Raw genomic sequence first — 25,966 nt, forward strand, 5'->3', positions numbered from 1 at the left:
ACTTTGTAGACCAGGCTGGCCTCGAACTCAGAAATTCACCTGCCTCTGCCTCCCAAGTGCTGGGATTAAAGGCGTGCGCCACCACGCCCGGCTCCAGATTGTTCCCTTAACTCAGACTCCCAGATGTTATTTGAACTTGTGCCTTGGCAAAAAGGAAAACTAGCTATGTGTCAGCAGTTACAACTTTGGCTCTCCAGATGCCAGGGTTCTAGTGTGTTTACTTATAGTTTATCTTATCCTTGTAGTTGCATATAGCCTACCTTCTTGTAGTATGGAACTCTATCTTCAGTGGTAAATCAACATAGTAATGGGTTATACAATGAGTTCAAGGCCATTCTACTAAAGATAGCTTAGTGGGTAAAGGAGCTTTCCACCAGAGTCCAATCTTTGTACTCCAAAGAGCAGAAACAGAGAAAGGAGTCCTGCAAGTTGTTTGCTAACCTTTTCCCCCAACTCTTCTCTCCCTTACACACACACACACACACACACACACACACACACACACACACACACACACACAAAATAAATTAATTAGAAAAAAAATTTAGGGCCAGGTGTAGTGGTGCACATCTTTAATCCCAGCACTCTTAGGCAGAAGCAGTTGGATCTCTGAGATTGAAGCCAGCCTGGATTTAGTTTATAGCATGGCACTAACCATGTCTGGAATAGCACTTAGACGGTGAAGGCAGGAGGACCAGGAGTTCAAGGTCACCCTTGAACACATGGACTACACAGTGGCCTGGGCTACATGAGACCTTGCTTCAGAACAGTACATGAGAATAAAAGATGGTGGCTACGAATATCACTGAAAAGCATGTCACTGGAACAAGGAGATTCTCGGAGTTCTATGTGCAAGAACCAAACACTCAGCTTCTCTTGATGACCAGCTGTCAGTGAGAGCCTCATTTCTAATAGGACTGTAATTAATGAGGTCTGTTACCCCCTCAACTCAGCCTCTCTCTGTTCTACCTCCAAACACAGGCCAACAGTAGAGGACCTACCAAGCTGACCTGCAACTTACTCCCAAGAAAGATGCCATTTTGTTTGTTTGATCTTGTTTTTCAAGACAGGGGTTTTCTGTTTAGCCCTAACTGTCCAAGAACTAACTCTGTAGACTAGGCTGTCCTTGAACCCACAGACCGCCTGTTTCTTGCCTCAGTGCTGGGACTAAAGGTGTAAGCCACCACCTCCTGGAAAAAGGTGCCACTTTTAAAGGTTTAAAAAACATAGATGTATAAACCTTACTTATTTAAGAAAAAAGAAAAAGCTGAACTCACATTCGTTTAGCTGTTGATACCCTACCCCACATATCAGATATTTACATTATAATTCATAACAGTAGCAAAATTATAGTTATGAAGTAGTAATGAAAAAATTTATAGTTGAGGGTCACCAAAACCTGAGGAACTGTATAAAGGGTCACAGCATTAGGAAGGTTGAGAACCACTGGTATCCCAGACTAGTAGTGAAACCAGAGGCTAGGCCCATTACCTGTTTCACTTGTAGCCCATGGCTCCAGATCCTCTCCAGAAGGTCACAGAGGCTGGCAATCAAAGTGTTCTCTTCCACACCGGTGATGTTCACCTCCCCATGCCCCAGCTCCACAGCCTCTCGACCCATCTTCTCTACCAGCATCCTCTTGGTCTAGGAATGGTTAGGTAGGACACATCACCACGGTGAGTAGAACCACACACTACTGCGGAGCTGAGGCAGCCTGCGCGGCACACGTCCTGGGCGAGGAGGGATGAGATGAGGACGCCCAGGGACAGTGTGTCGTCATGTGGGCCAGGGTATAGGGAACACAGGCCTTCAAAGTTCAGTTACGGAGGCTAAAGCACAGCTCTCAGCAAATGACCCTAGCAAGAGAGTTCATTACTCTGGGTTCAAACCTTTGCCTTTATGAGGTGAAAGGAGTTGAATAAAAGCCTTGCTCATGCCCACCTCGGCTATTCCCCCATTCTCATGGCTTAAATAAACGTACTGGAAAGACCTTCAAGCAAATGTAACCTAGAAATAAATCTAAAATAACTCTCAAAGAGGAAAGAACTTATTGAGAATAGTTTCAGGTAAAAATCTACAAATGTTTATTATAAATATGTAACAACATCAATGCCAAGATGACCGAGGAACATGAAATCTTTCAAGAAATGTATCAATAGTGGTTTTAATATCAGGAAAGGTAACGCTATAGGGGAAAATCCGCAAGTGACTTAGAACTCTCAGTTTAAAAATTAAACTAGGGGGCTGGAAAAAAAACAGCTCAGGGTTAAGACACTGGACTGCTCCTGTAAAGAGGGCTTGGGTTCAGTCCCAGAACTGGGAGGCTCACAATAGCCTGCAACTCAAGCTCCAGGGGACCTGATACCCTCTCTGGCCTCTGAGGGTACTTGCAGGCAGTCAAACACAATCAGAGACACACACACACATGCACACACACACGCACACACACACACACTTAAAACACAAAATCTTGGACTGCAAAGATGGTTCAGTGGGTGAGAACACTTGCTGCTCTCTCAAAAGACCCATGTTTGATTCCCACCACCTACATGGTGGAGGCTCATCACTTCCTTAGGCACCAGGCACACATGTGATGCACAGATTACATGCAGACAAAATACTCATACATACTAAATAAAATAAACCTTAAAATATTAATAAATAATAAAATCTTAAAATTGAAAAAAATCTGAAATTTAAAATATCAAATCTGTTAGAATAACCTAGGGTGATTTTTTTGTTGTTGAAACAGGGTCTCACTCTATATAGAGACCAGATTAAAGCCTATCTTGTTGCAAGGTTAAAATAAGTTCATTCCTGTCTTCTATGAAACGTGGGTTTGACCATGTCTTGACCATTTTCTGGAATTTGACATGTTCCACACCTCCACTCTGCTGAGATGATGAGATGTTCTGGCAAATAATTTTGAAAGGTTCTGCTAACTTTCTATGTGACCAAAATTCTTGAAACCTACCCCTAGCCTTGGAGTTTGGAGTTAATATAAACCTCATCCTTTCCTGTGTTCAATGCTATTTTCTTGAACCCCACTTTGGGTAGATAGTCCTTTCTGGGGGAAAATAAAGTTTGCTTAATTTGAACAAAGAATCTCACCCCACCCCACTGCCCCCCCAAAATAACAGTCTATACAGAAAACCATCAAAGAGAACCCTAAAAAAATGTGTTAAGGATGCTGAGGTGTGGCTCTCCACAACCAAAGGCTTCTGGTGGGGGTGTGGATGGAGGAGAACTGTTTGCTTTAAGGGGCTGGTTACTGGGAGTTTGATCATACTCAAGGGAGTTTACGGGCAACATAAATTGGGCTCCTCTTCCTCCTGCTCCTCATCTTCTTCCTCTTCCTCTTCCTCCTCCTCCTTCTCTTCTGCCTGTTCCTCCTTCCTCCTGCTCTTTCTTCCTTCCTCTTCCTCTTCTCTTGCTTTTTTGGGGGTGAAGTGACAAGTATGAGAAGGCAGACCATGTTCTGCCTGGGCTGCTCCTACTCCAACTGGCCAGTCCTCATGGCCATGCTCTCAGGATCCAGCTCCCTGTGGCATCTTCTTCCTTCTCCCTCTCCCTCTCCTGTGGTCCCAGCCCAAGCTTCTTAAAGTATGAATTTCTTTTCACTCATAACTCTCAGGATGCAGCAGAGAACAAACCAGCTGAGTTGTCCTAAAAATTATGATATTCTAACTTGTATGAAGACTTTTTCTTAGAAATTACATTTAAAATTTAAATATTAAAAAACTAATCGTTTTAGGTGGGCAGTGGTGGCACACTGAGTTCCATGCCAGCCTGGTCTACAAAGCATCAATGTTTTCCTGCATGTGTGTCTGTGTGAGGGAGTCAGCTTCCCTAGCACTAGAGTTACAGACAGTTGTGAGCTGCCATGTGAGTGCTGGGAATAGAACCTGGGTCCTCAGGAAGAACATCCAGTGTTCTTAACCACTGAGCCATCTCTCTAGCCCTACAAATCATTACTAGATATGAAAAGCAATTACTGTTAGATTTCAACAGAGAAGCAAAAACATTTCCACATATGCAAAACACTCTGTAATTAATAAGGCAACAAGTTTTTAAGGTTAGCATTATCCCGTTATCTAAGGCATGGGGCAGACAGATGGCATGGCAAACTGATGATCTGAGCTCCATCATCAGAACCCACATGAAGACAGAAGAGAAGTGAGTTACAAAGCTGTCCTGACCTCCCTCTCCCCAGCCCTACCCTCACATTTTTTAAATAAAATAAGGAGTGGTCAGAGCCAAGCAAAGATCTCCTTTTTGCTGCCAAGGACAACAGCAGCACTGAGTACCCACAGCTCACCTTGTTTCGACATTCCTTCAGCAGGCCTTCTACAAACTTCCAGTTGGTCTGGGCAATGACTGATGGAGAGAGGTTAGACAGTTTGGGCTGACGGATGGTACTGCCCATATTCCTGGCTTCCTGGATGTACTTCTACATTAAACAGAAAAAGCAAAGACCTTTTATGTCCATGGACAGAGACCATAGCAACCAACTGGTGGGCTTCTAAGGAGGACACTGCACCCCACGCCCTCTTGGCTTGCCTATGCCTGGGCTCAAATATACATGGAAGCAGAAAATTTAAGTACAATTCTTGTACTAAAGGGGAAAATCAAAATACTACAATTTCTGATTTTATTGACATGAGTATAATAAACTACCTTTGATTTAAAGTCATGAGAGGCATTTATACAGATATTTGCATATGACACACACAAATACAACAGCAATCATAGCCAAATTTCTGATATTATAATATGATGTTTACACTTAAGAACCCTGCAGTGGAGTTACAAATTGTAATATGTAAACAAACAAACTGGTGGTTTGAGTCTTTTTACTGTTTTATGTTGGGCTGTATCCACAGGTCTCCTAGAGCACACACAGCTAGGAATGCATAAGACATGCCCGCTACCTTTTATAAGAGCTACCTTAGTCGTCTCTTCTCTTCAGCACAACACAACAGTAACTGGGACACCATCCCCCTCCTTATCCACATAAAGAAAAAAAATAAGCTAAGTTCTTTTCTAATGCTGCCATAAAACCCTGACAAAAGCAACTTAAGGCAGATTAAGGTAGAAAGGGTTTACTTGGGCTCACGGATGCACATGCAGTTTCTCCTATCAGGGAGCACAGCAGTGGGCACTGGAGGGAGCTGATACCATCCGCCATCAGCAGAACAGGACGCAGCATGCTGGCTCCCAGTTTGTTTTCTCTATTCTTACACAATTCAGCACCAACTGTCCAGGGAACGGTGCCACCAAGAGCAAGAGTATCTTCCCAAGTCAATTAAGGTAATCAAGACAGTCCCGCCCAGACACACTCTTGGGCAGCCTAACCTGGACAACCCCCCCCAACACACACACACACACACACACACACTAGGATTCCTCCCAGGTGATTCCGGATTGTATCAAGTCGGCACTGAAAACTAAATATCACAGTCACCTGAGATACAAAGAAGTCCAGGTAGAAGCTCTCTGTCCTCAGAGTCAGGGTCACAGCCCTGACCCCAGTTCACTTCCCTCCTTTCTAGTCTAACAAAATTAGTTCCTTTCCTACTGTGCCACAAACAAAAAAAGCCCCAATTTTAAAGGCTTTTATTTCTCCAAGCTTCAGACTGGCATCTTCTGAAATTCCTATCAAGTAACAAAACATACAGGATCATATGGCTGGCTGTCATGAAAAACACTATGCTCTCTAGAATGACACTTGAATTCTTCTCCACAGGTAGAGGTCACTGCTGGGGCAACTTACTAAATGCTAAGAGAGTGACAGACAGGTTGAGTGCAGCATGACAGAAGGAGTCTCCTTGCCATTCCTAAGGCGTCTTACCTCTCTCTGGTCATTGTCTAAGCGCAAGTGTTCTGTGTGCTGCTTCTGGCGGTCTTTCCGCCTCCACTGGGCAGGGGCATTCCTTTTTGTCCACCTGACAATATCAAAAGAGGCCATTAAGAATATTCACTACTCTGTGAGTTCTAAGTTCAACCTGGTATATACAGTGAGAGAGACCCTGTCTCAAAAAATAAAAAGTCAGCCATAATTCTAGCACTCACAAGGCAGAGGCAGACAGACTCCTGAGTTTGAGGCCTGCCTGGTCTACAAATCGAGTTCCAGGACAGCCAGGGCTATACAGAGAAACCATATCTAGAGAGAGAGAGAGAGAGAGAGAGAGAGAGAGAGAGAGAGAGAGAGAGAGAGACCAACTAACAAGAAAAAACTCCAGTGTCTAGGCAGCTAATGGTGAGCACAGAAAGCCACAGAGGCAATGCAAAGGCTGTGGGGATGAGCAGCTAAAAAATAAGTGAGTGAACAAAAGAGAAGGCCTCCAAGAGTAAGTCGTTCATTTGTCTAGATTAACTACCAAAGCTCACATGCAAATACAAAGCTGTCTGGAAAAACCCAACCATCCAAGTTGTCACCTTCAGTCAGGGCCCAGTTATTCCCAACACCTCTGTTTAAGGACATAAAGCTAGATAGCTGTCTGTTAGATGGGGTTCACATAGTCATTTTAACCCATCTGCTGCCTGGCTGCTTGTAAGTCCTGGGAATATCCAATTTGTAAGAGTTACCCAATTTGTACAGTGGAGACAAAAGCTGACAAGACACTCTGACACCTAAATAGTTTAGGTCTTATCCATACTTGTTTCTTAAATTCTTTAAATACTGAGGTGGCTCAGTGGTTAAGAACACCTTTCATCCAGAGGACCTAAGTTCAATTCTAGGTACTCACATGGTGGCTCACAACCATCTGCAATTCCAGCTCAAGGAGATCTTTGCCCTCTTCTGGCCTCCAGCCATACGAGTGGTACACAGGCATGAATGCAGACAAAATACTCATGCACACAAAATAGTAAAATACTAAGAAAAACCCCTGAGGTCTTTTGTGTACAGCACCGCTAGCTTAGACTCGGGATGTCGGTGACAACAGTGCTTGATGACCAGGCTGAGTCGGTGACAACAGTGCTTGATGACCAGGCTGAGGAGTCTCTACGGTTTACTTACTTGTTGCTGGCTGGCCCGGTGCAAAGCACATCAGACTGCAGCTTAGGGAAAAAGCCAGGTTCATATTTTCCTTGTCCAATTTTCATGTCGAGAAGATGTGGGTGAACCGCAGTGTGGTCAATTTTTGCCAGACGTAGTTCAATTGCTTTTTCTGAGATTTAAAAAAAAAATTCAAGTCAACTTTTTTTTTTAAAGCCATAACTACTCTTTCACTTCTAACCAAGATAGAATAAAAAGACTCATTTTTTTTTTTTACCCTCCTGCCTGAAATATACACTAACAGGAAAAAATCCTGTCCATTGGACAGTGAAGGACAGGAGTCCCTAAGAATTAGAAATAGATGAAGTAATTCTTACAAATGTCTGAGCTAACTGCCCTGGGGCACACTCAGAAGCCTAGACTGGGTCTAGAGCAGCCCCAAAGGCTGGGGATCGAGATCAGTGGCAAGAAGCCTGCTCTAGAGTATCTGCAGTGAGAGTTCTGGTGCTTGGGGAACAAGGTGTGCAGGTGACACCATGGCATCTCTTCTTCTGAAAAAGCTTTTAAAGAGGGGGCTGGTTAGCTCTTCATTCCATAGCTTAAATCCTATATTCCAACAGACTCATGACATTACATCTTCTGATAACAGGCAAGACTAACTTGATCACGCTGCAGATTCAATATTGACATGGATTACAGACGGGCTGAGAACTGACTGCTCACTCTTATGGCAGACGGGAGAGCCTCGGGTAGCCAGATCTCTAGCCTCACTGTCCTCAGCTGTTCCAATACGGCCATTTTCAAGTGTAACATACTTTATGGGGAATGAAAAGGATAGGGAATCCTGATTTTAAAAATGATTTTGAGAGGCAGGAGTTCAAGGCCACACTGGCTTAAATAGCAGTTCTAGGCCAGTCAAGAGAGACTCTTGCCTCAAAAACAAACAAACAAACAAACAAATAAACAAACACAATTTCCAGACCAAAATAAAACAAAAACAAAAAACTGAGGAAGAAAACAAAGCACGGTGCTGCACACCTTCAGTCTCTGTGGTAAGGCAAAGGCCGGTGGGACTCTATGAGTGTGAATGCCAGGACAGCCAGGGTATAGAGTCCCTGCCTTTAAATACATACATACATACATACATACATACATACATACATACATACATACGTACGTACATACATACATAACACTGTAGGCCATGATATAACATACTCAAAGGCAAATCATGAGGAAAGCATACATGTTGAGGAAAGAGGACATGTTACCAATGAGGTCCCAGCAGCCAAGGAGGCCTCACCTGCTTCATCTACAGTGGTACACTTCTGGTACATAGATGTCCTAAGAGTAGGTGTTCGAACATTCAACAATCTGATCTTGTCTACCCTTGAGTCAAAGACCCGGAGGACAGGGTCTTTATCATCATCATCATGACACATGATCTTGTTATCAATAAAAGATGCAAACATCTGGGTCTCTAGGAATCTTGAGAGGAAGGGCAGGTAGGGCTCAGGCTGATCTGACAGGAAGGATGCCTAGTGGGACCAAAGAGAAGCAGTCAACAACAGAGAAGAGAATAGAGCAGCCCTGACCATCACAAGCAACACCCCCAAGGGCCGAAGTGGGACAAATCTCCTCTGAAGCATCCTATGTCCTTATGAAAAGCCAATTACAACCCTCCTCCCCTTTGTTAACTCCCATAAAAGTTCAATTTCCCGAAAATCTGACACAGCTAGCCCAGACATTCAACTACATATACACCTCTGCCTAGAGAAAGAGTCCTTTCAAAGACCACAGAGCAAAACAAGACCAAAACAAGGGGAAAGGGGCACCAGCTAGAGGTAAGTCACCTAACTGTAATCATCTGTATGCCTGCTTCTCTATTTGACTTTTCTAGTGATGTTATTTATATGCAGCCACTTCTTCAAGCTGCAAGGTGTTCTCATGTGCACCTCCCTGCAGCGTCTCACTTACTTTATCAAAGTTCTGCATCTGCTCCCTGTTGGTGAACCAGGACTCCTTATCCTGGCTGGGCTGGATGACAAACACTTCATAATCGGCAAACATCTGAGTAAAGCGATTGGCAAAAACTTCCCGTATTTGAATGTTTAGCTGGTAAATCCTGAGCTCTTCTTCATCACATTGAACTTTGAAATCTTTATTGCTACTGGGATCTTCACGAACTTCCAGCTTTAAAAAAAAAAAAAAAGTGGGAGGGAAAGGTGAGGATATGAACAATTATACTTTTGTGCCAAGAAATAGAATTCATCTGATTTTTCCCTATTGGTCTTAGCAGAAAATGGTGAGAAAGTGAGAACTAAAGTAAAAATGAGAAGAAATATAAAGGGAGGGAATCTAAAAGTTAAAGAAATTTGGCTTAGCAGTTGAATCTTGCCTGACAACCAGGTAGGAAATAAAGGGAAGGGGGAAAGGAGAGAATCTGAGATGGAGAAAAGAGGAGGTCGACCTGAAGGCATCCAACAACAAGCTAAGTGGAGATACAGTGGTGGTAAACTGAGTGCAAACCAGCCACGGAACAAAAGAAGCAAACCTCCCCGCAAGGAGAGAGGCCTGGGCCAAGCTCTGGCCCTGACCTGCTCTGGACGTTACCTTTCTTTGGTTTCTTTCTTTGCAGACTGGGGATTACTTTTCTTACCTTTCAAGGCTTGTTCTTTTTAAAAAAGAGATACATTTTTAATCTTCCTAAATATTTCTCTATTTAACTGGTAAAAAATTTTTTTTATTCTGCTGTACTTTATAGAAGAGAAACAAAATAGCTGACCCCTAAAAAAGGATGTCCGACAAAATCACTACATCAACCTAACATGCATATTTACCTATCCAAAGGAGTTCAGCAATGAGAATGGGGAAGGTAAAGACATGGGCAGAAAGCACAGAAAGCTTACTATCATCAACTCCAGAAACCGGAAAGCCAGGTATACCCCTGGAGAGAATTTAGCACTGCAGGATCTGGTTTAAGCTGCAGCTGGGCTTTAGACTGGGCTCTGAATCTTGGGTCACAGGGCAATGGATAGAAAAAGTCCTCAGTTCCTCCCAGTCACTCTGCAGAATTTCACACAAATGGCAACAGGCTCTCCCTGACCTGCACAAGAAGCCACCCAGGCTTAAGACTTAGATCAAGGGGCTGGAGAGATGGCTCAGTGGTTAAGAGCACCGACTGCTCTTCTGAAGGTACTGAGTTCAAATCCCAGCAACCACATGGTGGCTCACAACCATCCGCAATGAGATATGACTCCCTCTTCTGGTACATCTGAAGACAGCTACAGTGCACTTAGATATAATAATAAATAAATCTTTAAAAAATAAAAGAGCTGGGCATGGTGGCACACGCCTTTAATCCCAGCACTCGGGAGGCAGAGGCAGGCGGATTTCTGAGTTCGAGGCCAGCCTGGTCTACAGAGTGAGTTCCAGGACAGCCAAGGCTATACAGAGAAACCCTGTACCAAAAAAAAAAAAAAAAAAAAAAAAAAAAAAAAAAAAAAAAAAAAAAGACTTAGATCAAGTGACAATTGCTAGAAGAGCTGCTTGTGCTCAGTCTCCCACATGGTCCATCCATTCACTGCTCACAGATGTGCACTGTGGGCTGGGCAGTGGTGACACCTTTAATCCCAGCACTTGGGAGGCAGAGGCAGGCAGAGCTCTTAAGTTCAAGACCAGTCTGTCTGCACAGAGAAACCCTGACTAGGTCTTTTCTCATCCTAAGTGCAGCTTCCCCAGGCACTCTAACACGGATCCAATCTGTCACAAACTTATTTCCAACATCTTACTTTTTCCAAACTCACTCCAGTCCTCTTCACCAAAGCTTGCAACCGAGCAATAGTTTCATTTTCCTTGAGGAGCTCGTAGGAGTGCAAAGGGGAGCCTGCTATGTTCCCGTTCCTCTTGTCAGACACAAGCTCAGAAGCTCGGATCCTCTTCAGCTTTGAGGCGCTTTCGCTGCAATGGAGGTTCCCTTCAGGGGGAACGCCAAAGGCCATGAGGATCTCAGAGACCTCCTGGACAAACTCCAGTTTGTTGGGAAACTGAGGCAAGTCCTCTGGCAACTCAATGAAGTGGTTGTCAACATCCACAAAGCAGAGGTTAGCCTGGAAATGAAAACAGGAGGTGTAGACAAGTGGAGCCTAAGGGAGAGGTTTTAGAAAGGACAACAGGTGATCAACTGACAGATGTGAGGTGCGGTATAAAGATGGGGCAGGCAACGAGACTGTCCCTCCACCGGAGCTCCCTCTGCTTTCTAAAATAAAACCTTAGAAACATGGCTCTTTCCTCAAAGTTAAATGCTAGGGGAAATAGCTAAAAGTAGTTGTGAAACTAAGATGGTGGCATCATTCAAAAGCCTCAAAAATCAATGGATTCCAGTCGGTGAGAAGTGTCACAGTCTGGCACCAGTACTGAGCACTCCTGTTCGCCCCTTCTATGCTTTGCTAATTCTCAAGATTTGACTGTTACAGTCCTTGCTTATGCTCAGAAGTACAGTCAGCACTCACAGTGGTAATGGCTGGACTTGTCACCATCCAGTCTTATTTTATAGATGAACCTGACTAAAGAAGACATGCATGGCTATAATCACAGTACTTGGGGAAACTGAGGCAGGAGAACCACTAAGAGTTTCAGGCTAGCATAGGGCTACTGGGTTCAGGCCATCTTGGACTAACCTGAAATGATAAACTTTAAAACAAAACAAAACAAAACAAAAAACTCAGAGACAGGAGCAGGAGAAATGACTCAGCCAACAAAACCACTGGCAGGCAGCTCTCTACCAGAGGACCCACGTTCAGTTTCCAGAATCCACATGGCCTCTCCCAACTGTCTATAACTCCAGCTCCAGCAGAGCCACTGTTCTCTTCTGCCTCCATGGACACCAGGCACAGAGACATACATATATTTGTAGGTAAAACCCATACTTATTAATTAATTAAAAAAACGTGATGCAGGCCAAGCATATGCCTACGATCACTACTTGATAGCACTGGAATTTGAACCCAGCTTGACCCCAGCCATATGCTAAAACTGCTCACTATCACCTCGGCTTATATTCAGGTCTTGCTTGATCAATTTAATACTTTAAAATCCTTGTTCTTGCTAATTTTTTTTTTTTTTTTTTTTTTTTTTTTTTTTTTTTTTTTTTTTTTTTTTTTTTTTGGTTTTCCGAAACACGGTTTCTCTGTATAACCCTGGCCGTCCTGGAACTCACTTTGTAGACCAGGCTGGCCTTGAACTCAGAAATTTGCCTGCCTATGCCTCCCGAGTGCTGGGATTAAAGGCATGCGCCACCACGCCAGGCTGATGTCACATATTTTTATAGGACATTTACATGTGTTTGTGACTGAGTGTGTATGCATGAACAAAATTAAAGACAACATTCGGGAGGAGGCTCTTTCTTTCCACCAGGTGGGTTCCAAGAATTTAACTCAGACTGTCAGGTTTACTGGCAAGGACCTTTACCAACTGAGCTGCCTCACTGCTCCCCCTCATTTAACTTTTAATCTATGTGAAACAGGTTTCCTTATGGCATCAGATAAGGGTCCTTCCTTCAGCAAGACACTGTTCCTATATGCCAAATGATGTCCCAGTGACACACAAGTTTACCCTTGGTTCAATAGCCTTTACGTTCTAAAAGAAGCAGGCAGAGGATAACATGATCAGCTCGCTAACACAGTCATTCCACAAAACTCATCTCCTTCAGCTGCATTTTGAACGGACCTGTATCGTTTATGCTGAGTGCATAAATCACCCTACCAACCTGTGACTATAAAAGAAAGCTTTCCATCTCAAACCTCCAAAGACTAGAAGAACCACTTTAAACTTTACTTCTGAGTTCCTCCAACTAGATAATGTTGACTCTGCCTAATTAAAGGCCAACAAATATTCATAACCTAAAAACAGACTACTTTTTTTAAACATTTTAGGCCAAGCCATCAAAAAAGAAAATTAAAACAAAATCAACTCATCTACAAAGCTGACAAAATGAAAGGCACACATTTCCATCTCTTACCCCTTGCAAGGCTCATCTTTTAAAAAGGGGGTGGGGGGCAGTTTTTCAAACCAGAAACAGGAAAGCAACTAAAATATCTAGATCCACCCAATAACGCTTGGCAGCTTCTCTCCCATTGCTGTGAGTCAAATAGAGAGTGTCCATAAAGAATTCTTATTTATGGAGGCTGGAGACATGGCTCAGCGGTTAAGAGCACTGACTATTCTTCCAGGGGTCCTGAGTTCAAATTCAAGCAACCACATGGTGGCTCACAACCATTCGTAATAAGATCTGACGCCCTCTTCTGGTATGTCTGAAGACAGCTACAGTGTACTTACATATAATAAATAAATTTAAAAAAAAAAAAGAATTCTTATTTATTTAATCTGTATGGATGCTTTGCCTGTGTCAGGTCTTAGGCAGTACACATATCCAGTCTTAGCCCAATTCAAGCTCCTACAGGAGGATAAAGCCAGCATTCCTCAGGAACTTGTAAAACAGGCTCCAAATCAGCCAAAGGAGTCCCTTGCTTTTGGCAAATGTGACAAGAGGCTCCATTGACTTATCCCTGTAGTTATCAGCATATCAAAGTCCATACTAGCCTCCAGGCTCCTTCATTCAGACCTCTTTCACAAGTACCTGTCACACATTTCATTATCCCTCACCACCCTTCTCACCACCACCCTCAACTCTCAGCCCTCCTGCAGCTACTCATCCTCCTTATAACTCAATATTTTCTGCTACCACCCTCTCACCCCTACTCCCCTAGCCCTAGGTCATGTCTAGTCTGCTTTTTCTCCCTAGTCTGGACTCTTCCACAAGGCTCTGGATATTTTCTCTCTTATTCACAATAAAAACCTCCCTCTAATCATGGATGGCTCATTTGATGCTTTCTTTATTGCCCCTCTTCCCATACAGCTGGATGCATGTCTGGGCATCATAAGTGTACTTGATGCCTGCGGGGGTCAGAAGAAGGTATCAGATCCCCTGAACTAGCACCACCATGTGGGTGCTGGGAATGGAAGAATAGCCAGTGCTCTTCACCACTGAGCAATCTCTGCAGTCCCATCTATAAAGAACTTTATCGAGCGCAAATTCTGTGGACATATGTGGATGCCCTTGATGAGAGGTGGCTGAGGGACGTAGCTCAGGCACACACTTCCGAGGTGACTAAGATACACAGGAACCTCTAAGGAACCTCTTCACTAGTCATTCTGCACAACAGGGCTGAAAAGGGAGGGTAAGAGGGCAAAATGAAAAAAGAGGCCATTTAACTTCTAGGCTCATAAAACAGTCTCATGCTGTGTCCTCTCAGCACAGGCTGGCAGCTGAAGCAATTTATAAGCCTATGATCAAATCCACACGCATCGACAGCGGCATCTGTGTGACTTTTTTTCGAAGATGCAAAACGTGGCAGACACTGAAGCCAAACAATCAGTTCTCTGCTCACCTCTGCCGAGCTGAAAGGGAGCATGGTAAGACAGCCACTGTCTAAGGTATTCCTCGTGAATCCTCCAGATCCCCAAAACTCTCCTGAACTCTTCCTTTAAAGGGTCACAGTGCCCTTTGCCAACCTCAGATGCCAAGCCAAATCAGTTCTCCCTCAGTGCCTCTGTGAGTTCATCACTGAGGGGACCTCAGCACATAGGGTCCTGGGGGAAAGCTACTGAGAGTGTCCCCAGAGAAGACAGGGACAGCCCCTTGCTGGTATTCTGCCTAAACTCCACCCCCACAGTTCCTGGCAGCAGTCAAGTATGCTCTGCCCCACAGTTACCTGGCAACAACCAGGTAGGCTTGGCCCAGTATAAAAAGGGGTGCTTGGCCCCTCCTCTCTTACACTCTTGCCTCTCTCTGGCCTCTGGCCCCCTTGTCCCCCTCTCTCCCATTCCCTGCCCCCTCTCTCCATGGCTGACCTTCACTTACCTACTCTCTCCTTCTGCCTTTCTCTGCCTCTACTACTCTCTTAACTCCCCTCCCCATGCCCTAAATAAACTCTATTCTGTACTTTATTGGGATGTGTCTAGTCCCTCAGGGGGAAGGGATGCCTCAGCATGGGCCCACTGGGGCACCCACTCCCCCCACACCCCACCAGAACATATTATTGTAGCTCTTTCTCTTTTTATGATCACAACATCCCTTCCTCACACCAATGCTCTCAAGCTTACTTTCTGACTCGGCTGCATCTTCAGACAATGAAAGCCCAAAGAGAAGCCAAAACAAAAGATGCCTCACTAGACCAGCTCTGGCTCTCATTTGCTCATCAAGCAGCTGAGATCATGTGTTGGTGTTAAAAAGAACAAAGGGCTTTTTTACAGACTTCTGATGGCCAAAGATACAGCTGAAGCTGATGAATCCTAATTTGAGGGTCTAAGAAATGAACACTCTTCTGCAGAAGGTCTCTTTCTACTCCAGGCTTTCCACCTCAGTATCCTGATGCTGCCTGGCAGAGCCACAGCAAGGTCCTTCATCCTGCCGTCACACTTCCCTCCAACAGCTGAGTTTAAAGATCCCTTAGAGTCCAAAGATGTCAACTAAAACGCTAAATTACCTGATGAATAAAATGTAAGCTCATTCTTCCTTTACCGTTCGTTTTAAAAAACTATGAACATGTATTCTTTTGAGAAAAAAACAGAAAAGTATGTTTCAAGGATACCATTACTCTTACCTCACTTTGTGTAATGTTTTACTCTTTTAAAATACTGACCCACAGCTCTCTACCCCCACAGAGGTTGTCTACTATAAATCAGGGTAGAAAATAGCTAGGCAACTGCCCGAAAAACTGTGTGGCCTTCAGAAGCCAAACCTGGGTGAACAGGACTCTAAGGCCGTAGACAGCTGCTTTGGGAGGACATGTCAATGTCCTGCATCCCACTGTATACTCCTTCCTAAGCAGACCACAGCAGGATGCCAGAAACTCAGGTGCAAAGGCTGTTCCAACGATGGAGAAAGCCACAGAGCACAGGGTCCACATGCCAGAACACACAGAACAGTGGGGTCTCTTATACAAACAATTCCTCCAATAGTCCCATTAAGAACACTGCTGGCTTCCGAGCAACTTCTTCACATACCCACATGCCTAAAGTGCATGGAGAATGAAGATGAAGAGTCTTAAGGAGAACAGAATTTGTCCCAGGTATACAAGTATATATAAGTCATAGATGGCAATAAAACTGAGAAACATGTTTGAAAAAATAATGTGTATGGGGAAAAAAAGAAATAATAAAAAATAAAAACATACTGGGTACATCATGTGATGAAGACCCTCTGGAGTAATATAAATTTGGGGCTAAAGGTTCACTGTATTTTTTCCTGAAGCTATTCATGTTCCCTGTCCCTGTCTCAGAGCCCTACCCCCTAAAAAAGGCCCTGGTGGCACCATGCTGGACAAGACGAGTGGCACAGCACTTGGTTTCTCTTCTCACCTCCTGAGGCAGTTCCAACTTTGAGCGGTCATCCAGGCCGTTGGAATGCAAGCCCATCAGGTATGGTACAGGAGCATCTAAGAAATGCAGGAGAGAAGCTGGGAGGATGGGGACATAGACATGCTGCCACTGGAAAGGAAACATCAGAGCTGTAATTGTCTCCGCCACGGTCATCAGTCTCTGGTAATCTAAGTCAGAGGAAAAAAACAACAGAATAAGCACACTCAACAAATCAGTCAACTGAGACACTTGCTTCTCAAAGAGAAAGCTCCAAGTGTCAATACAATTCAACTGACCCAAGGACCACTATGACTCCCTATTGGAGGCCACAACTCAGACCCTCTGGTAGACCCCTTATCAAGTACACATGTCCAACTAGTAATAAAATGTAATATATAGAAATATGACAGAAAGAATAAATGGCACCTTTCTCTAGCCACTATTCACGAATATGTTAAGCATATGCTCTAAAGTAGACGTGGCCAGGATTGTCTGCTCTCCACACAGCAAAAAAAGATCACTTACCACTCCAACACCTCGAGGCACACAATACAACTTTTCGAGTTTAGCTGGGCATGATGGCTCATGACTACAATCCCAGCACTGACGCTGGGGCAAAAAGATTGTCATGATCTTAAAGTTAGCCTATGAGACTGTCTCTTGCTCCTGGCTAATCAAAGGAAAGTGTGACCTGTAATTAATTTGCTATTTGTGTGAGGAATATATATTTGGTCTTTGTCCACAGTTCCTGGCACATAGCTCGTAAGAACCCTGAAAATTTTTGGATACTGAGATGAGTGGTGGCTTAGGGATGGGGTAGAGGCCTCCCTGGTTAGCTCCAAGGTGAGTTCCAATTACCAGAAAGGCATGAGTAGAGGCTGGCACTTTCAGTCCAGCTCTGACCTCAGGGCAGAAGGGACAGATGATAAAAACTTAATCACCAAAGAGCAAAGAGTTCATCACTCAGGCTTGTATAGTAATAAAAAAATAAAAATAAAAAAGCAGATTCAAAAATCTTCTAGGTCAGTACACACACTGTGGTGCTAGACTGAGGCTCACCCAAAGAAGCCAGCATGGAACTTCCTGTACTGTCAGTCCTGTTAGGCTGGTCTCAAATGTATCTTTTATAATAAATAAGCAAATACTCTCCTCTGTTCTGTAAACCACTCTAGAATTTTATCAATATGAAGAGGAAGCTGTAGGAACCTCAAAAATATACAAAATATAGACAGTCTAGGCTTGCGACTGGTGAAGAGGTGCAGGGCCTGATCTATAGGTCTGGGCCAACTCCAGATGGCTTATCTCTTCTCTTCCCAATATTGGCACTTAAACACATATTCTCAATACATATTCTACATACCATTTTGAGATTGGGTGTATGGGAGGAAGCGAAGGAGAGGAGCGAGGGAGGGATGGAGGCAAGCAGAGTAATTTCCTTTCTTAACCAAAAGAAAACCAAAGCGCCTTCCCCTCCTTCCCTCTCCAGAGTAAAGCAGATGCTAGCTACACATTCTGTGGCTGTGCCAAAGCACCATGCAAGTGAGGCAGCTCCCAAACGCCCTCATTCACTGTGAGCTTTAACTGTCCTGGATACTGTGCAGCTCATCGCTCCAGTGGCTGAGAACTAGGTCCATACATCTATCAGCCCACACATATATCAAGACATGCTGGAGAGGGTCTGTAAAAAGCAAGACTGTAAAAACCTAAGTCTTGCTTTTCCCCTCCTCTTCAAGATAAACTTAATCAGTATCTGGAAAATATAATTTTATTGACTTTAGATTTAAATCTCTGAAGAGCTTCTTGCAGTGCAATTCAAACTGTGACGTTCTTTAAAAACAAGACTGAGAATAATACAACCCTCATTTTCAAGGCTATCTTCTTTCCATTTATATGGTCTCTTTGAACAGATAAGAGAAATTTTGAGTTTTATAGCTTTCTGGTCTGTTTAAGTTGTGAGTTTTCTTCCTCTACTTTTTAAATGTACCTTTTACTGTTGTGTTGCTTGCTTGGTTTTAGTTTTTTGGTTTTTAAAGCAGCCCCCCACCTTGAAGGATGGCTGAACAATGCCTCAGGGATCCAGCAATCTGTGGTACCCAAACTAGAATGCTCATCTCCAGGAGTCATACACACAAATCCTCTTCTGTACACTAGTATCAACGATAACATCAGCATCTCCTTGGCCATAGCATTCCACCCCACTTGAGTACCAAGCAACTGGCTAAGTCCTCTTATAGCTCTCCCCACGCTGTAATGTACAATTACTTCTAATAAAAGGAGACAATTTAAAGCTCACTAGAATTAGAAAAAAACAAACATGTCTTTGTAATTTGTTCTAAAAAAAAAATGTGTCACAATTCTGCCCTTGTGCTACAGGATACCAGGACACACTACAGAGTATATATACACAAACTAAAGCATTTATGACTTGGTGACATAATCTTATGGGACCACCACTGGACCACAGAAACAGTCTGCCACTGACCAGAAAGTTATTAAATAGAACAAGACTGTATTTTTACCAGCAGTTAACAAAAGGAAGCCTCAGGAATCACTCATCAACAGATGCTTCTTGTGGCCTAGCGTGTTTCACAACATTGTTGCCATCGTTTAATATTCACAAATTTTATCTAACAAAGTCTGGGTTCTTATGAAAAACTGGAATATTTACTAACATCAGGCCAGTAGCTCCTCAAGAAATCAACTGGAATTGGTGGCTGTTTATTTTAGATAGGTATGTGCTCTTCAGTTCGTAACTGCTCTGCATGTTGTGAGGGATCATGCCTGTACTCACAGCAGGGGAAGCAGAGACAGGAAGACTGAGTGGAGTCGCAGCTTTAGGTCAGCCAGAGCTACGGATTGAAATCCTGACTCAAAACAAACAAACAAACAAACAGGAGTTGGGAGGGTGGCTCAGTAGATAAGAGCAAATACAGCTCTTCCAGGAGACATACGCTTGATTTTCAGCACCCATATCAGGAGGCTCATACTTCCTGTAACTCTAGCACCAAAGGATCCAGTGCCCTCTTCTGGCCTCCATGGGTACCCACGTGTGTGTATGTGTGTGCCTGTGTGTATAAAAGTTCTGAACAAAGCCAAAACAAACAAGTCTCCATTACTTCACCTTCAAACTAGCCCAACCCAAGCCCCAACCACTTCACAGCAGTTCATTATATACCTCCTTAGCTCCAGCTTACTTTCACCTTCTCTCAAATGGATAATTACAATATCTCATTAGCCAGAGAATAACCAGAGGGCTGGAGAGATGGCTAAGTAGTTAAGAGCACTAGCTGCTCTTCCAGAGGTCCTGAGTTCAATTCCCAACAACCACAGGGTGGCTCATAACTATCTATAATAGAATCTGATGCCCTCATCTGGCATATATGCAAATAGAGCACTCACATGCATAAGTAAATAAACCTGAAAGAAAGGAAGAAAGAAAGAGAGAAAGAAAGAAAGAAAGAAAGAAAGAAAGAAAGAAAGAAAGAAAGAAAGAAAGAAAGAAAGAGGGACTGGAGAGATGGCTCAGTGGTTAAGAGCACTGACTGCTCTTCCAGAGGTGCTGAGTTCAATAACCAGCAACCACATTGTGGCTCACAACCATCATTAATGGGATCTGACTCCCTCTTCTGTGGTGTCTGAGGACAGCTACTGTGCACTCATATACATAAAAAAATAAATAAATAAATTATTCTTAAAGAAAGTTTAAAACATTTTTTAAAAACAGCTAGAATATTTTGTTAAAAATGTTATTTAGGGGCTGGTGAGATGGCTCAGAGGTTAAGAGCACCCGACTGCTCTTCCAAAGGTCCTGAGTTCAAATCCCAGCAACCACATGGTGGCTCACAACCATCCGTAACAAGATCTGGCACCGTCTTCTGGAGTGTCTGAAGACAGCTACAGTGTACTTACATATAATAAATAAATAAATCTAAAAAAAAAAAAAAAATGTTATTTACAGTGCCAAGTGGCCCACACCTCTAATGGAGGTGGAGGAGAGAGACAGTTATTTGAGGCCAGCTTGGTCTACAGAGCAAGTTCCAGGACAGCCAGAGAGAAAGCCTGTCTCAAAAAAATAAATACATAAAAATAAAACAACAACCAAAATGTTACTCAAGGGCTGGAATAATGGCTCAGTGGCTAAAAAACACTAACTACTTTTCTAGAGGCCCCAAGTTCAGTTCTTAGCACCCATACTAGGAAGCTCACAGCTGCCTGTACCCACAGTTCCAGGGGACCCAACATTCTCTTCTGGGCCCACAGGCTCCTGTGTGCATATAGAGTACAGTAAGTTACTCACATACACCATATATATAAGTTTAAAAAAATATAAATGGTACCTATTCACTTAATAAGTATTTACTAGGTACCCTTACATACCAGTCACTGCTCTAGTACTCAGAATGCCTGCCTCCGTGAGAAAATGAATAGTAAAAGCCTTGCCGTGCCTGGCGGTGGTGGTGCACGCCTTTAATCCCAGCACTTGGGAGGCAGAGGCAGGTGAATTTCTGAGTTCAAGGCCAGCCTGGTCTACAAAGTTCAAGGCCAGCCTGGTCTACAGGACAGCCAGGGCTGTACAGAGAAACCCTGTCTCGAAAAACAAACAAACAAACAAACAAAAAACAAAAACAAAAACAAAAAGCCTTGCCAATGTGCAGGGAAAAATTTCTTTGTCCATGTAACCAACTTGAATCCTAAAAATATACAACACACACGCACACAGAGTACCTTTTAAATGTCAAGATTATAAAAGACAAAGGCTGAGAAATTGTCAACTAATGAGTGTGGGGGAGGGCACTATGGATGGGTACGCTGCCTCCGCATACATGAGAAGGTAAGAGGATAGCTCTAGAGAGTTCGTTCTCTCCAACTGTTATATGGGTTTCTGGAATCAATCTTAGACTGCCAGCCTTATGTGGGCAAGTGCTTTTAATCACTGAACATCATAAACCCAACCTGGAATATCCTGACCACTGATATCCAAAAAGACCTAACCCACTCTTTAAAAACAGGTCATCTAGAGGGGGACGGCTCCGCAGGTAAGAGCACACACTGCTCTTCCACAGAACTGCGTTCATTTCCACCATATATGTCAGATGCTTACAAGTGCTACACACCAGCTCCAAAAACCCTGAAGTCTCTGGTTTCCACGGGCACTTGTGCACATGTATACACACGCACACAAACATACACATATTTAAAAACAAAATAAATCTTTGTAGGGAAAAAAAGACCCTATTTGTAATCCAAAATGAAAATGAATCGTTTTAAAAATTACTCTACTTCTGGGTGGTGGTAGCATAGGCCTTGAAACCCAGCACTCAGGAAGCAAAGGTGGGCAGACCTTTGTAAATTCAAGGCCATCTTGGTCTATAGAGGGAGTTCCAGAATGGCCAAGGTTACACAGAGAAACCTCATCTCAAAAAACAAAACAAATAAATAAATAAATAAACAAATTCATAAATAAAATAAAGTAAACCATTCTACTGAAAACTGGAATTTGGGCTGGCATGGTAGCTCAGTGGTTAAAAACACTTGGCTGCTCTTCCAGAGGCTCCAACTTCAGTTCCCAGCACCCACCACATCAGGTGGTTCACAACTGTCTATAACCCCAGCTCCAGGGAAATCTGATGCCTCTAGACTCTGCAGGCACCCACACTCATGTGCACATACCCACATGCAAACATACACACACACCTACACAAACTTAAAATAATAAAATAAATATTTTCTTTTAAAACAACCAGAACTTTCCTTCCCCAAATATCATCCTTCTGTCTCATCTTTCTCCAAAGTCTTTATCTTCCATCTACATATTTTACTTATTTACTAACTCCCTTTCTCTCATTAAAATACAAGCTCCACTCAGAAAGATTTTTTTTTTTGTTTGTCCATCCCTTTTATCTGCCACCCTTGAAACAATGCCTGGCACACTGTGCACTAAACTATGTACTGAATTCTATAATACTGGTCTGACTCGCAGAGTAAGCAACTGTTTTCTTCTCACCTACCTTAGTATTCTTTCTAAACCTGCTATTCACATTCAACTCTCATTTATAGAAACAATTCAGGTAACAGAAAGAAGCAACAATTCATCTTCTCAGTATAAAAGGATTATCCTTGATTTTACTGTCAGGCCAAAGAAGAGACAGAATAGAGAACAGAACTGATGGGCCATCACCGCCGGAGGTCACTACCCTTAACCCTTTTCAGTGTCAATCAGAAGGAATATTCCCTCCAAAACTAAAGTTTCTACCAAAAGGCCATGATGATAGCCAACCGGAAATGCTAGCTTCTCAGAGTCCATCCATTCTCCATCCACCTACTGTAAGAAATAGCCCTTGACTTTTATATTCAGACCCATTATATGTGACTATACAAAGCAGGGACCCCACATGGGTGGACAGTTGTAGTCAACACTGACTTACGCTGTGAGTAGAGCAGTATTTGAAACTCCAGAAGGGCACAAGTAAAAAGCTGAAACACATTCTCCACCCCAAGCAGTTCAAAGACCTCTTTGACGGGAAAATCAAATAGAGGAAGCTCATTGGTACTTGGTCTCTGGCAGATTATTGGCCCATAGACCCCAGAAAACTTCAGGGAGCGGCCAGGAGGTGGAAGTGGCACCTCATAGAGTACATTGTATATGTAGCTCTCAAGGGGCAGAGGAGGGGGCTGAGGCGATGTGACTGCCTGGTGGAGTTGCTGCAGCACACTCCGACATGCCTTCATGAAAGACATGGGTGTAATGAGACAGATGCATTTAGAGACATAGAGTGTGTCCCTGCTAATGTCATAGGAGTTGAAGCGCTGCAGCTTGGTTCCAGGAATGCCTTCACCATCTTCCATGCCACTCTGGTCTCCACCATCAGCAAGAGGAGCATGAAGGACATCATACTCAGCATTGTGCATGTGGTAGAGGGTCTGCATTGCACTGCAGATCTGCTTGCTGGTCACTTCTTCATAAAAGGTAAGAGCAAACCCAAATGTCCGAGAACCATCCTCCCTTGTGATAATAAAGGCATGGAACTGTGGCTCCCTGGGATCAGCCTGGGTCTTGAATGCCAGCCCTTTGGGCATGCACAGCTGCAAAAGACAATAGGAAAACAAGTAGTGAGAGCATTCCTTGTCCTCTCCAGAACACAAATCAGCTAGCTACAATCTACCATGTTGGACATCTGTCTACCTTCCCTAAAGCTCTCCCACACTAATATAATACACACACTGATGCATTACTATATATTTGTCTGACACAATAGAAACATGATTTTTCATTATATTTGATACACTGATCAAATACAGAATCATAAGCAATATGAACTATAATCCTTTCTTCAAGAACTATTGGTGTTGAAGTATACCTCAATGACGTGCTGATCCAGTATCAATAAGCACAGAGCTTAAACCACAGCACCCCAAAAATCAAATAGAACAAGTACTGCTACCACACCAGGATTCAAAACTTCTCTATAAATTACTCTGCACTAATTCCATGGCTAACAAATACTAACCATTCCCACTGCATCCTGATCAAAGGGATTCCAGTCAACATTCTCAGGGTATCGGGCAAGGACCTTAGACTTGAATGTTCGTCTCAATGGTGTCTGCTCAAAATTTTCTCCTGTAAAAAAAAAAGGAATGAAGCAAATCATCTCCCCAAAGTCCCTTTAAATCATGGGATCATGAACACAAAGTGTGGCAGTCCAGCAAGGAACAGAAATGAAGGCAAGGGGTTAGTATGCCAGCCACCTAAGTAGAAAAGGCACCAAAAGTTACTATGTCAATTAGAAGCTGAAAAAGTGTAGCGCAGTTAATAGTGGACACTACTACCTTCCCAATGAAATCACTGCTATAAGCCCAATGGTTAATTTTCTTGTAAAAGATGGAGAGAGTACAAGAAATGAAAGAAGACTGCCCAGCCCCCAGCCCCCAAAGCCACATTTAATTTGCCTAAAATCAACTGGAAACACTTTAAGAGTATGCTATGGAGTTCTGTGACAATAAAAACAGAGACATTAAGAAGACTCCAGGGATGTTAGCTAATGGACTGTTTTATTAGTTCAGAATCATCTGAAATTTCTAGAATTCGTAGTTTCTCCCTGCCTCCTCATAAAAACAACAGCATATGTTTTAGTAATAATATTAAAGTGAGGAGGAAGGGATCAAAAAAACTGCCATCTAGAAAGACGCAAACCTAAGGAATCTACTGCTCAAAAAGTCACAAGACGGTTAAAAGGCCAAAGAGTCAAAATGCCACTGGAGAGACTGAGAACCAGAAAGCTCTGGGTGCACTGTTTGGTTTTGTTTTTACCTTCAGTCGTACTTGAAATGAAAGGGCTGGCACCATCCCTGGCTTTAGAAGCCTGAATGTACTGGCATAATGCTATATGATAAATAAAATAACAGAGTATTACAACAAAGCAGTGTTATTCAAACGTTTTGACCATGACTCCAGCACAAAACACATTTTATGTCACAAAGTAATAAACACATATATGTATATATGTGTATGTATATATACATATATGTGAATATATAACCTAAAACAAAAATCTCACAAAATAATACTTACCCTTACTTTACATAATATTCTTTCATATTTTCTATTCCAAAATAGGCTGACTACAAAGCTGAGTGTGATGGCCACTATTCATTATCTCAGAACTCAGGAGACTGAGGTGGCACACTGCACAGGGGTATGTTCATGCGTGCCAGCTAACAGAATTCTGTCCTAACTGTAGTGCAGAACTCAGGGACCGAAAATATATATGTGTTCTTTGGTTTAGGTTGGATTGTTTTTTTGTTTTGTTTTGTTTTGTTTTTTTGAGACAGGGTCTCTACACAGCCCTGGCTGTCCTGGAACTATGTAGACCAGGCTATCTTCAAACTCAAAAAGATTTGTCTGCCTCTGCTTCTCAAGTGCTCTAATTAAATTAAAGCACCATCACACCCATCAGAGGCCAGCAATATTAAGAGAGATGCATTGTTCATCGTTACAGAGTGGCACAGACCTAAGCTCCTCCCACAAGTCATCCCACAGGCATTTCACTGGTTTCTTTTTTTAGAGTTGGAGATGTAGTTCAGCTGATAGGGTTTGCCTAGCATGTTCAAAGCACCATGTTCAAACCAGTTATGATGGTGTATATCTGTGCACATCTGTAGTCCCAGTACTCTGAAGGCAAAGTCAGAAAGTCAGGACTACAGAGATGGCTCAACAGTTAAGAGAATGAGCTATTCTTCCAAAGGACAGTGGTTCAGTTCCCAGAACCCACATCAGGAAGCTCACAACCACCTCTAATTCAGTTCCAGGGGAATCTGATGTCCTCTTCCAGCCTCTATGGGCACTACAAGCATATAGTGCACATAGAGACAAACAGGCACACATATATACATACATAAAAATAAAATTTAAAAATTTAAGTATAGGGTCATCTTGCCTACTACTTAGAATTTGAGGCCAACCCAGGCTGTAGGAGACCCTGGAAAGGATTGGGGAGTTAGATATACTACTTTCTAATTCAAATCTTTTTCTTTTTCTTTTTTTTTTTT

The 25,966-nt window shown here is 43.0% G+C and overlaps 1 protein-coding gene across 2 annotated transcripts in view; it reads right to left on the bottom strand.

The window, feature by feature from the left end:
- Dennd5a (DENN domain containing 5A) overlaps positions 1 to 25,966 on the bottom strand; it is a 63,578-nt gene that overhangs the window by 14,992 nt on the left and 22,620 nt on the right. The window contains exons 2-12 of one of the 2 annotated variants that reach the window (XM_021220019.2): positions 24,729 to 24,800; positions 23,929 to 24,038; positions 22,846 to 23,503; positions 16,421 to 16,608; positions 10,792 to 11,109; positions 8,978 to 9,193; positions 8,304 to 8,538; positions 7,022 to 7,172; positions 5,852 to 5,945; positions 4,319 to 4,450; positions 1,492 to 1,644 (exon numbers count right to left, since the gene is read on the bottom strand). In XM_021220019.2, coding sequence (XP_021075678.1) covers positions 1,492 to 1,644; positions 4,319 to 4,450; positions 5,852 to 5,945; positions 7,022 to 7,172; positions 8,304 to 8,538; positions 8,978 to 9,193; positions 10,792 to 11,109; positions 16,421 to 16,608; positions 22,846 to 23,503; positions 23,929 to 24,038; positions 24,729 to 24,800 — 2,327 coding nt within the window. The remainder of the gene's footprint in view (positions 1 to 1,491; positions 1,645 to 4,318; positions 4,451 to 5,851; positions 5,946 to 7,021; positions 7,173 to 8,303; positions 8,539 to 8,977; positions 9,194 to 10,791; positions 11,110 to 16,420; positions 16,609 to 22,845; positions 23,504 to 23,928; positions 24,039 to 24,728; positions 24,801 to 25,966) is intronic. The other variant, XM_021220027.1, reaches the window with a different exon arrangement.

This window comes from Mus pahari, chromosome 1 (genome assembly GCF_900095145.1).
Source record: "Mus pahari chromosome 1, PAHARI_EIJ_v1.1, whole genome shotgun sequence".
Classification (NCBI taxonomy): Eukaryota; Metazoa; Chordata; class Mammalia; order Rodentia; family Muridae; genus Mus; species Mus pahari.